At 42.6% G+C, this 15,091-nt stretch overlaps 1 protein-coding gene across 2 annotated transcripts in view; it reads left to right on the forward strand.

Moving 5' to 3' along the window:
• The window catches only part of LOC121567861 (actin cytoskeleton-regulatory complex protein PAN1), a 130,409-nt gene that overhangs the window by 87,971 nt on the left and 27,347 nt on the right, over window positions 1–15,091 (forward strand). The window contains exon 4 of one of the 2 annotated variants that reach the window (XM_045212602.1): window positions 9,833–10,016. The exons of the other annotated variant lie outside the window; for it this stretch is intronic. Within the exon in view, the coding sequence (XP_045068537.1) occupies window positions 9,833–9,973 (141 nt within the window). The 3' untranslated portion in view covers window positions 9,974–10,016. The remainder of the gene's footprint in view (window positions 1–9,832; window positions 10,017–15,091) is intronic. 2 annotated transcript variants of the gene reach the window in all.

A 15,091-nucleotide genomic window follows, 5' to 3' on the forward strand; every position in this document is an offset into this window, starting at 1 on the left:
CTCCTTCCACTTCCTCCACCTCCTCCTCCACCTCCCCTCCACCCCCTCCACCTCCTCCTCCACCTCCTCCACCTCCTCCACTTCCTTCACCTCCCCTCCACCTCCTTCACCTCCCCTCCACCTCCTTCACCTCCCCTCCACCTCCTCCACCTCCTCCACCTCCTTCACCTCCCCTCCACCTCCTTCACCTCCCCTCCACCTACTCCACCTCCTCCTCCACCTCCCCTCCACCTCCTTCACCTCCCCTCCACCTCCTCCACCTCCTCCACCTCCTCCACCTCCCCTCCTCCTCCACCTCCCTTCACCTCCCCTCCACCTCCCTTCTTCTCCCCTCCACCTCCTCCACCTCCTCCCCTCCACCTCCTCCACCTCCTCCTTCCACTCATCCCTCCTCCACCTCCTCCACCACCACTCAACCCATCCACATCCCCACCACCTCCTCCACCTCCTCCTTCCACTCATCCCCTCCTCTACCTCCTCCACCACCACTCAACCCATCCACATCCCCACCACCTCCTCCACCTCATCTCCCCACCCTTCCACCTCCTTCACTTCCCCTCCACCTCCTCCACCTCCTCCACCTCCTCCACCTCCTTCACCTCCCCTCCATCTCCCTTCACCTCCCCTCCACCTCCTTCACCTCCCCCCACCTCCTCCACCTCCACCTCCCCTCCACCTCCCTCCACCTCCCCTCCACCTCCTCCACCTCCTCTCCTCCACCTCCTTCACCTCCTCCACTTCCTCCACCTCCTCCACCTCCCCTCCACCTCCTCCAACTCCTCCCCTCCACCTCCTCCACCTCCTTCACCTCCCCTCCACCTCCTCCACCTCATCCACCTCCCCTCCACCTCCTCCACCTCCCCACCTCCCTCCTCCTCCACCTCCCCTCTACCTCCTCCCCTCCACCTCCTCCACCACCCCTCCACCTCCTCCCTCCACCTCCTCCACCACCCCTCCACCTCCCTTCACCTCCCTCCACCTCCTCCACCTCCTCCACCTCCTCCACCTCCCCTCCACCTCCCTTCACCTCCCCTCCACCTCCTCCACCTCCTCCACCTCCCCTCCACCCCTTCACCTCCCCTCCACCTCCTCCACCTCCTCCACCTCCTCCACCTCCCCTCCACCTCCCTTCACCTTCCTCCACCTCCTCCACCTCCTTCACCTCCCCTCCACCTCCCCTCTACCTCCTCCCCTCCATCTCCTCCACCACCCCTCCACCTCCCTTCACCTCCCCTCCACCTCCTCCACCTCCTCCACCTCCTCCTTCCACTCATCCCCTCCTCCACCTCCTCCTTCCACTCATCCCCTCCTCCACCTCCTCCACTACCACTCCACCCATCCACATCCCCACCATCTCCTCCACCTCATCTCCCCACCCCTTCCACCTCACCACCCCTCCACCTCCCTTCCCTTCCCCTCCATCTCCCCTCCACCTCCCCTCCCTGCCACCTGACCTCCCCCTGAGGTGATGTAATCCAGTGGTAATTACAGCAGTAAATGCATGGCCTCTTATTCAGAATACACTCTAGTAGCTCATTGAGTGTCACAGTTGACTATGAAGTGTTTTCCTTGTAATCAGTGTCGACTGCAAGCTAGCTGGGGTGTTTTGGCACGGCTAAACACACACACACACACACACACACACACACACACACACACACACACACACACACACACACACACACACACACACACACACACACACACACACACACACACACACACACACACACACACACACACACACACACACACACACACACACACACATGCTTGTATGCATGCATGCAGATGCACACACAAACACACACACACACACGCACACACAGAGTTCACAGGAAATGTGCCAGTGTGAGGTTCATTGTTTGTCAACTTGTCACAAAGTTTAACAATGTCTCTAGCTTGATGTTCAATATAAACGTCGTGTTTTTCACCCTGGATGACAGCATGGCTTTTTGGGCTTGGTCTGCCTGATCACAAGATTATGCCAGAGTTTTGTGTTGTCACTGGGCTTTAAGTTATTCACAAAGTTTTCACAAAGCATGACTCACAGAATGAATTATAGATGTTCAAACTGGTGTGTCAAAGCGTTGTCAGAGTAGCATGCATGCAATGCAGTGAACCATGTGATATAGTCACACCCGCGCACAGATTAAAACGACGTATCTGCAGGGGAGCTCAGAGCAGAGCAGTCATCGTCTTGGTCAATCCCTTTCAATTTAATTGCTTTTATTTGGAAATCCCCAGCTCAGGTCTGAAACCTATAATTAAATAAACAAAGCTGTATGTTTTTCCTTCCCTGTTTCCCCTGTACAACAGGGTACACATACAGACCTTAACCTAACTACGCTGGTCAAATAGTGTAGTCAACACACAATCTAATGTCTATTTTGGCCACCAGTGGGGTCAAAATAGACAGGGTCAAATCCCAGCAATAGCAGTTATAAACTACTGCATGTAATCCCAGTAATCCAGGATATTAACTACTTCATGTAATCCCAGTAGTACTAGTTATAAACTACTGCATGTAATCCCAGCAATACCTATTATAAACTACTTAATGTAATCCCAGTAATCCAGGATATTAACTACTGCATGTAATCCCAGTAGTACTAGTTATAAACTACTGCATGTAATCCCAGCAATACCTATTATAAACTACTTCATGTAATCCCAGTAATCCAGGATATTAACTACTTCATGTAATCCCAGTAGTACTAGTTATAAACTACTGCATGTAATCGCAGTAATCCAGGATATTAACTACTTCATGTAATCCCAGTAGTACTAGTCATAAACTACTGCATGTAATCCCAGCAATACCTATTATAAACTACTTCATGTAATCCCAGTAATCCAGGATATTAACTACTTCATGTAATCCCAGTAATCCAGGATATTAACTACTTCATGTAATCCCAGTAGTACTAGTTATAAACTACTTTATGTAATCCCATCAATACCTATTATAAACTACTTCATGTAATCCCAGTAGTACTAGTTATAAACTACTTCATGTAATCCCAGTAGTACTAGTTATAAACTACTGCATGTAATCCCAGCAATACCTATTATAAACTACTTCATGTAATCCCAGTAATCCAGGATATTAACTACTTCATGTAATCCCAGTAGTACTAGTTATAAACTACTGCATGTAATCCCAGCAATACCTGTTATAAACTACTTCATGTAATCCCAGTAATCCAGGATATTAACTACTGCATGTAATCCCAGTAGTACTAGTTATAAACTACTTCATGTAATCCCAGTAGTACTAGTTATAAACTACTGCATGTAATCCCAGCAATACCTGTTATAAACTACTTCATGTAATCCCAGTAATCCAGGATATTAACTACTTCATGTAATCCCAGTAGTACTAGTTATAAACTACTGCATGTAATCGCAGTAATCCAGGATATTAACTACTTCATGTAATCCCAGTAGTACTAGTTATAAACTACTGCATGTAATCCCAGCAATACCTATTATAAACTACTTCATGTAATCCCAGTAATCCAGGATATTAACTACTTCATGTAATCCCAGTAATCCAGGATATTAACTACTTCATGTAATCCCAGTAGTACTAGTTATAAACTACTGCATGTAATCCCAGCAATACCTATTATAAACTACTTCATGTAATCCCAGTAGTACTATTTATAAACTACTTCATGTAATCCCAGTAGTACTAGTTATAAACTACTGCATGTAATCCCAGCAATACCTATTATAAACTACGTCATGTAATCCCAGTAATCCAGGATATTAACTACTTCATGTAATCCCAGTAGTACTAGTTATAAACTACTGCATGTAATCCCAGCAATACCTGTTATAAACTACTTCATGTAATCCCAGTAATCCAGGATATTAACTACTGCATGTTATCCCAGTAGTACTAGTTATAAACTACTTCATGTAATCCCAGTAGTACTAGTTATAAACTACTGCATGTAATCCCAGCAATACCTGTTATAAACTACTTCATGTAATCCCAGTAATCCAGGATATTAACTACTGCATGTAATCCCAGTAATAGCAGTTATAAACTACTGCATGTAATCCCAGTAATAGCAGTTATTAACTACCGCATTTAATCCAAGTAATACTAGTTATTAACTACTGTATGTAATCCCAGTAATACTAGTTATTAACTACCGCATTTAATCCAAGTAATACTAGTTATTAACTACTGTATGTAATCCCAGTAATAGTAGGTATTAACTACTGCACGTGAATACAAAAGAAAACGGCAGCAGAATTCAGAATTCATAAAGAGAAAATTGCTTGGCATGAGCCACACCAGTGAGAACTAGCACTGCTAGTGAGGCATATCATGTTTAAAGCACATCAGCTCTGTAGGGCATCTGCCATGCCGTCTGTCTACCTGACCATGCTGGAGAAAGATAAACCATCCACTCCATCAGCCCAGGGAGTTTAGCATGGGGAGGACGGGCAGTCCTTCTCTGTAGTAGGGGCTGGATTCACACAGGGAGAATGAGAGAAGCAGGGGCTTGTCTCCCCTGTATAAACTGCCTTTGGGCCCTCTCACTGAGTGTACAGTCTACGCTAGTCAAAATACGCTTTAAAGTGAATTTTACACGGATATCACAAGTAGCAGAAAGATACACCGCCTCATATTCCTCCGTCAGAGTTAAATTCTCATTTTTTTCTCCTAATTTGGGAATAAAATATAAATGTGTTAGAAGGGTTGCCAGGCATAAGAAAACACAACTGCAGTAACAGAATGTGTTTTATTCACTTTTATTCACAGTTATTTATTCTTAAAGATCAGTCTTCCCACATTCTGTATCTGAGGAAATACATTTCTCATTTCTCCCCCACTCCTAAACATTACATTTTAACCCCATCCTTAGTAATTACTGATGCCACACTTTAAACGACTCTCTCATCTTTTTTTCAATGATCTGTCAAGCATAACCTAATTACTATCACTTCACCCTGTGAATAACCGATTCTCCTCGCTGATAATGAAGGGGAAGCAAAATATATTTTCTTTTCAAAACTCTGGGAAAGTCAAACTTGATGGTCTGTCGGTTGGTCTCGTCTCATCCATTATCCTGGACTTTTACACAACACGCAAGACCACCCCTCACATCAATATGACGTCACAGAGATTTAGGAAAACACATTTGTCAAAGAGAAGGGCCTAACGCCTCGATGACACTGACAGCGTCATTGTGTTTTCCCAGAAGTACATTCATTTCCAATGGAACGCTGCGTTAGCCTTGTAGCATTGAGTTGCAGAGGCAGTTGCAGAGCGTTCTGTGTGGTGCATAAATTGGATTTATCGAACGTATGCGTCAAACTGTATGCGTAAACGGGTTGACAGAAATGCAGAAGGTGAATGTTGAAGTTTTGTTGCACACATATCTAGATGATGCTGCATACTATTTTGCGCAATGACGTAGTCGGTGTGTTAAAGCGTAAGGAGAAGGCTTTGCTGGGACTAAGTCCTCAGTCTCTGAGGGGTCATCATGCAGCTCTCAATAGGCTAGGTGATGGCGTACCCGGAGTTGTAATTGCTCCACTGCTGTTTTTAGTTGTCCTTGTTTTCCCCTATTCACTTCTGTTATCACAGAAAGGGAAGAGCTGTTTCAGTAGAACAACCAGGTGGTTTTAGAAAGGGTAGAGCTGTCTCGACAGAACAGCCAGGTGGTTTTAGAAAGGGTAGAGCTGTCTGAACAGAACAGCCAGGTGGTTTTAGAAAGGGTAGAGCTGTCTCGAACAGAACAGCCAGGTGGTTTTAGAAAGGGTAGAGCTGTCTCGACAGAACAGCCAGGTGGCTTTGCATTCAGGGTAGAGAGGATATGTGATAGGCAGTGCATGAAATGTAAACAGAGTAACAGATATCCACTGACTGTGTGAGGCGAGAAAACAGATCAAATACGTCAGTTCACCCTGGGAAGGCCTCTTCCTGCTCTCCTTAATCTCATCCCCGGGAGTCACGGTGACAGCAGCATATTTACCTTAACTCCCCCCCTCCCTGTTTTGCGTTTTCTTCGTCAACAACCAACAACCTCCCACTCTCTCTCTTTGTCAACAACCAACAACATCGCTCCGCCTTTCCCTCATTACCATTCTCCTTGGAGACAGACAGACCCTTGTGAATCCCAAATGGCAACCTTTTCGCTATATAGTGAACTACTTTTGACCAGATCCTTATGGACCCTGGTCAAAAGTAGTGCATTATGTGGGAATTGGGTTTCATTTGGGACACAGACCAAGACCACCTTCTCCAATCAATCACATCAGCTTATTCTTCACTTTCTGTTTAATTGAAACAATACTACATGCAAATTATGTTGTGACTCGATCAGACCAAAGAGCATTGACAATAGACCACAAGGCAATATGGGGTTCTGGAGACGTGTTTCACCCACTCGTGGCGCGAGGTGAGCAGAGGAGAAAATCTCAATTATATACTCCTTGCGTCCTCTCTCCTCGCCTTCTTCTCAAAACCCATTGGAGGAGAAGGTCAGAGGGGAAGGACCAATGGGTTTGAAAAGGAGACGAGGAAAGAGGAGAGAGGACGCAAGGAGCATACAATTGAGATCTTCCCTGTGTCATTCTAGAAGTCATCGATTTAGAGTTCCATCCTCTTCTGCTCTCTTCCTGATGTTGGGGGACAATGTAATTCATCACCTCATTTATCTTACCTCTGATTCCTTCATCTCTGGCTTTTTGAATTCTTTGGTTTCACTAGAGTCTTACCACTTGGTATCAACATAACTATTACATTTATTTGTTGTTCGATTTGACACCCAGAGGATACAGTCAACACATCTTGTCTTACTACGTCTTGCTAACATGGGCCAAGGAAATACAATTTCTAAGTTGTTTGGTGAAATAATGCTGTTTATGACTTCCTTACGTCTGTGTCTCCTGTCTCATCTCTGTGTCTGTTGTCTTCTATATGTGTGTTTAATGTCTAGAATTGTCTTTAGTCTGGGTTTATATGTGTCTAATGTTTAATGTCTAGGATTGTCTTTAGTCTGGGTATATACGTGTCTAATACAGTGTTTTCAGGATGCTGTCTATACCCATCTGTAGGATGGGAACGTTTTGGTAACTTTCCCAAAATTCCCAGGTTTTCCAGAAATCCTGGTTGGAGGATTTCATATTTGTTGTTTATTCCCTCCTGATTTCCCGAATCTTCTAACTGGGATTTCTGGAAAACTTCAGAATTGCAGATGCAAGTTACCGGAATGTTCAATCCCTACGTGGTCTGTCATTTGTTTTCTGTCCAGCGTCTCTGATCAGTTTTGTTCTATCTGTCTTCGGTCTAGTTTTCTGTCTAATATATCTGATCTGTTTTGTCTACTGTCTCTTCCTGTCCTTTGGTCTGTTAATAAGTAAGTCTTCTGTTTTAATGTCTCCTCTTCATCTCTGTCACGTCTACTCTTGTCATCTTTCATGTGTTCTCTGTATGTATCATGCTATTATGTTCAGTCTCACTGTCATCTCTGCTTGTGTTTAGATCATTTTGGCCCGTTCGTTCCAGCTTTCATGAATACACGAACTAGTTTATCTATGTTCTAATTATCATAGAACACTCTCTCAATATCATATAATCCTCTCTCATTATCATAGAACCCTCTATCTATCTATCTACAGTTGAAGTCGTAAGTTTACATACACCTTAGCCAAATACATTTAAACTCAGTTTTTCACAATTCCTGACATTTAATCCTAGGACAAATTCCTTGTCTTAGGTCAGTTAGGATCACCACTTTATTTTTAAAATGTCAGAATAATAGTAGAGAGAATTATTTATTTTAGATTGTATTTCTTTCATCACATTCCCAGTGGGTCAGAAGTTTACATACACTCAATTAGTATTTGGTAGCATTTCCTTTAAATTGTTTAACTTGGGTCAAACGTTTCAGTTAGCCTTCCACAAGCTTCCCACAATAAGTTGGGTGATTTTTGGCCCATTCCTCCTGATGGAACTGGTGTAACTGAGTCAGGTTTGTAGGCCTTCTTGCTCTGTAATGGCCACTCCAATACCTTGACTTTGTTGTCCTTAAGCCATTTTGCCTCAACTTTGTCCAACTTTGGAAGTATGTTAGTGGTCATTGTCCATTTGGAAGACCCATTTGCGACCAAGCTTTAACTTCCTGACTGATGCCTTGAGATGTTGCTTCAATATATCCACATAATTTTCCTTCCTTATGATGCCATCTATTTTGTGAAGTGTACCAGTCCATCCTGCAGCAAAGCACCCCTACAGCATGATGTTGTCACCCCCGTGCTTCACGGTTGGGATGGTGTTCTTCGGCTTGCAAGCAGTCCCCCTTTTCCTCCAAACATAACGATGGTCATTATGGCCAAACATTTCTATTTTTGTTTCATCAGACCAGAGGGCATTTCTCCAAAAAGTACGATATTTTTTGCAGTTGCAAACCGTAGTCTGGCTTTTTTTTTGGCGGTTTTGGAGCAGTGGCTTCTTCCTTGCTGAGCTGCCTTTCAGGTTATATCGATATAGGACTCGTTTTACTGTGGATATAGATACTTTTGTACCTGTTTCCTCCAGCATCTTCACAAGGTCCTTTGCTGTTGTTCTGGGATTGATTTGCACTTTTCGCACCAAAGTACGTTCATCTCTAGGAGACAGAACGCGTCTCCTTCCTGAGCGGTATGACGGCAGCGTGGTCCCATGGTGTTTATACTTGCGTACTATTGTTTGTACAGATGAACGTGGTACCTTCAGGCGTTTGGAAATTGCTCCCAAGGATGAACCAGACTTGTGGAGGTCTACAATTTTCTTTCTGAGGTCTTGGCTGATTTCTTTTGATTTTCCCATGATGTCAAGCAAAAAGGCACTGAGTTTGAAGGTAGGCCTTGAAATACATCCACAGGTACACCTCCAATTGACTCAAATTATGTCAATTAGCCTATCAGAAGCTTCTAAAGCCATGCCATCATTTTCTGGAATTTTCCAAGCTGTTTAAAGGCACCGTCAACTTAGTGTATGTAAACTTCTGACCCACTGGAATTGTGATACAGTGAATTATACGTGAAATAATCTGTCTGTAAACAATTGTTGGAAAAATGACGTGTGTCATGCACAAAGTAGATGTCCTAACTGACTTGCCAAAACTATAGTTTGTTAACAAGAAATTTGTGGAGTGGTTGAAAAACGAGTTTTAATGACTCCAACCTAAGTGTATGTAAACTTCCGACTTCAACTGTATCTATCTATCTATCTATCTATCTATCTATCTATCTATCTATCTATCTATCTATCTATCTATCTATCTATCTATCTATCTATCTATCTATCTATCTATCTATCTATCTATCTATCTATCTATCTATCTATCTATCTATCTATCTATCTATCTATCTATCTATCTATCTATCTATCTATCGATCGATCTATCTATCGATTTCTCTCCCTCTCTCCCTCTCTCTCCATCTCTCTCTCTCTCTCTCTCCCTCTCTCTCTCTCACTCTCTCTTCTCTCTCTCTCTCTCTCTCTCTCTCTCTCTCTCTCTCTCTCTCTCTCTCTCTCTCTCTCTCTCTCTCTCTCTCTCTCTCTCTCTCTCTCTCTCTCTCTCTCTCTCTCTCTCTCCTCTCTCTCTCTCTCTCTCTCTCCCTCTCTCTCTCTCTCTCTCTCTCTCTCTCTCTCTCTCTTCTCTCTCTCTCTCTCTCTCTCTCTCCCTCTCTCTCTCTCTCTCTCTCTCTCTCTCTCTCTCTCTCTCTCTCTCTCTCTCTCTCTCTCTCTCTCTCTCTCTCTCTCTCTCTCTCTCTCCCTCTCTCACACTCCTCACACTCCTCTCGCCTCTCTTGTCTCCAGAACTCTGGCCACAAGGACTGTGATGTCCAGTATGCGGAGCTGGATACTGCGGCTCTGGCCTCCTCTCCCAGCCCACGAAGCTCAGTTCAAACTGCCGGGGACCTTGTCGAGTATGCAACCATCCAGCCTAGCTCACACTAGCGCATGCCATTATAGGCCTTTTCCCTCTGACTCTGGCCTCAAGGTACACAGACTGGTGCACTCTCCTCTCCCATCCCTCCATCTCCAACTGCCTCCCTCACTCTGACACACAGCACTGAGCTTTACCTTTATGTTGCCTTCCCATCTCCCTCCTCTATTCTCTCCTCTGCCTCTCTCGTCTCTTGGTCTGCTTTTTTTTTTCATCCATGACTGAGCTCCCTATAGTTTGATGAAGGTAGACATTGTTTCAGATAGTTTGATGAAGGTAGACATTGTTTCAGATCGTTTGATGGAGATAGACATTGTTCCATATAGTTTGATGAAGGTAGACATTGTTTCAGATAGTTTGATGAAGGTAGACATTGTTTCAGATCGTTTGATGAAGGTAGACATTGTTTCAGATCGTTTGATGGAGATAGACATTGTTCCATATAGTTTGATGAAGGTAGACATTGTTCCAGAGAGTTTGATGAAGGTAGACATTGTTCCAGATTGTTCCAGGGCTTTATTTTATGTCAGAATAAACACATCTCCAGAAATGGCTGAGTCAGTGTTATAGGACTTGAAGTTGCATAGAAAGACAAAGGTCAGGTTTTTCATTTTTTATTTAATTTCACAATTTTTAATACTAGTAAGTCAGTTAACCCCCTAAGGTCATTGTTCACGCCCCCGTGGAAATCATTGGGTATGGACAGGATTAAAGTGCTATACCGGTACATTGACAAATTGAAATATTATTTTCAATTCTGACTGACATCCACACAGGTATCTGAATATGATTAATTATCTTTCTGTGGAGATTTAAGTATATTAACAACAATAGCAAGGTAATTAGGGGGATATGTCTCACTAGACGGCTGCAGAACAGTCTATGCCTAAAGACACAAATACAATAGTTAATTTACCCACTAGTGTAAAGACCATCTCTTCTCCACTGAAATAGTTAATTTACCCACTAGTGTAAAGACCATCTCTTCTCCTCTGAAATAGTTAATTCTCCCACTAGTGTAGCGACCATCTCTTCTCCACTGAAATAGTTAATTTAACCACTAGTGAAAGGAACATCTCTTATCGCCTGAAATAGTTAATTTAACCACTAGTGAAAGGAACATCTCTTATCGCCTGAAATAGTTAATTTAACCACTAGTGTAAAGACCATCTCTTCTCCTCTGAAATAGTTAATTATCCTACTAGTGTAAAGACCTTCTCTTCTCCCCTGAAATATAATAGCGAAACACATCTCTCCAGGATATTGACTCTGTGAGCCAGGCTCTGTTTAAACAAGCAATTAATATCCATGTTCGCTCTCAGAGTACCTCCCAACTGCTGCATGGCCATTTTCACTCCCATTCAGGGAAAGGGACGGAATAACATTCTGCATCACAATGGATAAGTCCCAAATGGCACCCTATTCCCTATATAGCGCACTGCCTTTGACAAGTAGTGCGCTATATAGGGAATAGGGTGCCATTTGAGAAGCACACAATGTCAATAGACCAGGTATAAGTAACACAAGTACAAAGTATCAAGACAGTGTTGGACCCAGGGAGACATGACAACCTGATAAATATGGTCTTTACCTTTATGAATTAGCCTTTCACTGATGTTCTTAATGATGATGATGAATCAAGTCTGTCTGTCTGTCTGTCTGTCTGTCTGTCTGTCTGTCTGTCTGTCTGTCTGTCTGTCTGTCTGTCTGTCTGTCTGTCTGTCTGTCTGTCTGTCTGTCTGTCTTCCAGTACACAGCAGTGCAAGCAAATGGTCCAAATGATGTCCGTTATCTTTTTGTGAGCTTTGGTTGGAGTATGATGAATGACCTAGACACATCCTGACATATCCACAGATTCATTCAACTACATTAATACTGACAGTTGGCCTGCAGATGGGATCCATTTTATTGTTGTTCAGAAGGGCATTGATAGTGTTTTTTTGGCACACAGTCAAATAGATTATCTTATTCAGTGTTATTTATTGTGGTATTGATAGTTTGACATGCAAAACCGGGCAGATGTAAAATAAAATGTAATGGCAAACTTTTAAATGTTCAATTTAAATGTATTTCAAAAAGAGTTAATTCATGCAAGATATTCATACTGTTCTTAAAGATGCATCCTCCCCAGTTTTCATTGAATTTACAGCTTTAATGAAGTGAGATTGTGTCAGAGTGACTCTTGAAGACATTATGCTTTTCTTAACTATCATCTTACTGGCACCATGGGATGCTTGGCATCCGGAGAAAGAGGACATGGATGGTGAAAGATAGAAAATAAATACAGAGAAGGAGATGTTTGTTAATAATACAGAACAAGAATAAGTTAAACTTTCATAAGCACAGGATTCTTCTGGCCTTTTTAAGCATCGCTCAGTCTGTGGAGATTTTTTACAGTTCATTGTGAATGTTATATGTGAGTAATTCAATTCGTTTTTTAAATGGATTTCAGACTAAGCTTGTGTGAGTGAATATCTCACTGTGGTAATCCATCAAAGTATGCCTTCGTGGAAAGCTGAGGGCTGAGTACTTTGAGTCAGAATGCTATGAGCCAGTCTCAGTGCATCCAAAATGGCACCCTATACCTCACATCTTGCACTAGTTTTGACCAAAGCCCTATGGGGAATAGGGTACCATTTGGGATACAACCCCTCCCCCACCCCCCCATGAAAAGAAAAAAAAGAAGAAAAAAAATGGTTGTCCCACTGGCTATCATAAGTTGAATGTACCAATGTGTAAGTGGCTCTGGATAAGAGCGTCTGCTAAATGATGTAAATGTAAATGTAAACCCTTCTATGCCTGCTAATGGCCATCACTACAGATGCTCTCTGTCTAGATGTCATGTTGTTGGTCACAGTAAAAGTACAGTTACATTATGAAATTATATCAAATAATGCACCCTTACACAGTAAAGACTTAAAGGTCAGTATGTGGAAAGGTGACATATTATGATTGCCAGTACTAAGACAGGCTTATTTTACATGCTTGGCTGAGCATTGTTCCATGGCTTTTCATCCAATGGTGGAAAACAGTTGTCACATGCTGGTGATTAAATTTTTACAGTTCTTGTCCCGACCTGTCATTACTCCCTGCCATTAGCTCTGGGTTGGTCATCTCGCCCTGCACGTGTGTGACCACATCAGTAACTTGGCCAGTATATGGCTGTGAAATGGCACCCTATTCCCTATATAGTGCACAACTTTTCACCAGAGAATGGCACCCTATTCCCTATATAGTGCACTACTTTAGACCAGAGAATAGCACCCTATTCCCTATATAGTGCACAACTTTTCACCAGAGAATGGCACCCTATTCCCTATATAGTGCACTACTTTAGACCAGAGAATGGCACCCTATTCCCTATATAGTGCACAACTTTTCACCAGAGAATGGCACCCTATTCCCTATATAGTGCACTACTTTAGACCAGAGAATAGCACCCTATTCCCTATATAGTGCACAACTTTTCACCAGAGAATGGCACCCTATTCCCTATATAGTGCACTACTTTAGACCAGAGAATAGCACCCTATTCCCTATATAGTGCACTACTTTAGACCAGAGAATGGAACCCTATTCCCTATATAGTGCACTACTTTAGACCAGAGAATGGAACCCTATTCCCTATATAGTGCACTACTTTAGACCAGAGAATGGCACCCTATTCCCTATATAGTGCACAACTTTTCACCAGAGAATGGCACCCTATTCCCTATATAGTGCACTACTTTAGACCAGAGAATAGCACCCTATTCCCTATATAATGCACAACTTTTCACCAGAGAATGGCACCCTATTCCCTATATAGTGCACTACTTTAGACCAGAGAATGGCACCCTATTCCCTATATAGTGCACTACTTTAGACCAGAGAATGGCACCCTATTCCCTATATAGTGCACTACTTTAGACCAGAGAATGGAACCATATTCCCTATATAGTGCACTACTTTAGACCAGAGAATGGCACCCTATTCCCTATATAGTGCACTACTTTAGACCAGAGAATGGCACCATATTCCCTATATAGTGCACTACTTTAGACCAGAGAATGGCACCCTATTCCCTATATAGTGCACTACTTTAGACCAGAGAATGGCACCCTATTCCCTATATAGTGCACTACTTTAGACCAGAGAATGGCACCCTATTCCCATATAGTGCACTACTTTAGACCAGAGAATGGCACCCTATTCCCATATAGTGCACTACTTTAGACCAGAGAATGGCACCCTATTCCCTATATAGTGCACTACTTTAGACCAGAGAATGGCACCATATTCCCTATATAGTGCACTACTTTAGACCAGAGAATGGCACCATATTCCCTATATAGTGCACTACTTTAGACCAGAGAATGGCACCCTATTCCCTATATAGTGCACTACTTTAGACCAGAGAATGGCACCCTATTCCCTTTATAGTGCACTACTTTAGACCAGAGAATGGCACCCTATTCCCTATATAGTGCACTACTTTAGACCAGAGAATGGCACCCTATTCCCTATATAGTGCACTACTTTAGACCAGAGAATGGCACCCTATTCCCTTTATAGTGCACTACTTTAGACCATAGTCCTGGACACAAACTTTATTCACCATTTATTTAATTACAACATATGTACATATTTACAGGTACCAGTCACCAAGTTAGCTCAGATTTTAATATCTCCCGGATGTCCCTCAGGGTCAGGATTTTTTGGACACTTTTATGGTGTCAGGTTTATGATTCAGGTTTATCATATAGTTATGGTGTCAGGTTTATCATATATTTATGGTGTCAGGTTTATCATATAGTTATGGTGTCAGGTTTATCATATATTTATGGTGTCAGGTTTATCATATAGTTATGGTGTCAGGTTTATCATATATTTATGGTATCAGGTTTGTCATATATTTATGGTGTCAGGTTTATCATATAGTTATGGTGTCAGGTTTATCAAATAGTTATGGTGTCAGGTTCAACATTCAGGTTGATCATATAGTTTGGAAAGTGCTGAAGATTAAGCAAACATTTTCCAACACAAGTAATGAGTCAAGTCATTTTCAGACTTCCGATATTCACTATTATTCCTGTACATTTGTTGTGGTAAAATTAACTCCAGTAAAATTCCTTTCCTGTGATATGAAA

The sequence above is a fragment of the Coregonus clupeaformis genome, unplaced genomic scaffold, assembly GCF_020615455.1.
Source record: "Coregonus clupeaformis isolate EN_2021a unplaced genomic scaffold, ASM2061545v1 scaf0029, whole genome shotgun sequence".
Taxonomy (NCBI): Eukaryota; Metazoa; Chordata; class Actinopteri; order Salmoniformes; family Salmonidae; genus Coregonus; species Coregonus clupeaformis.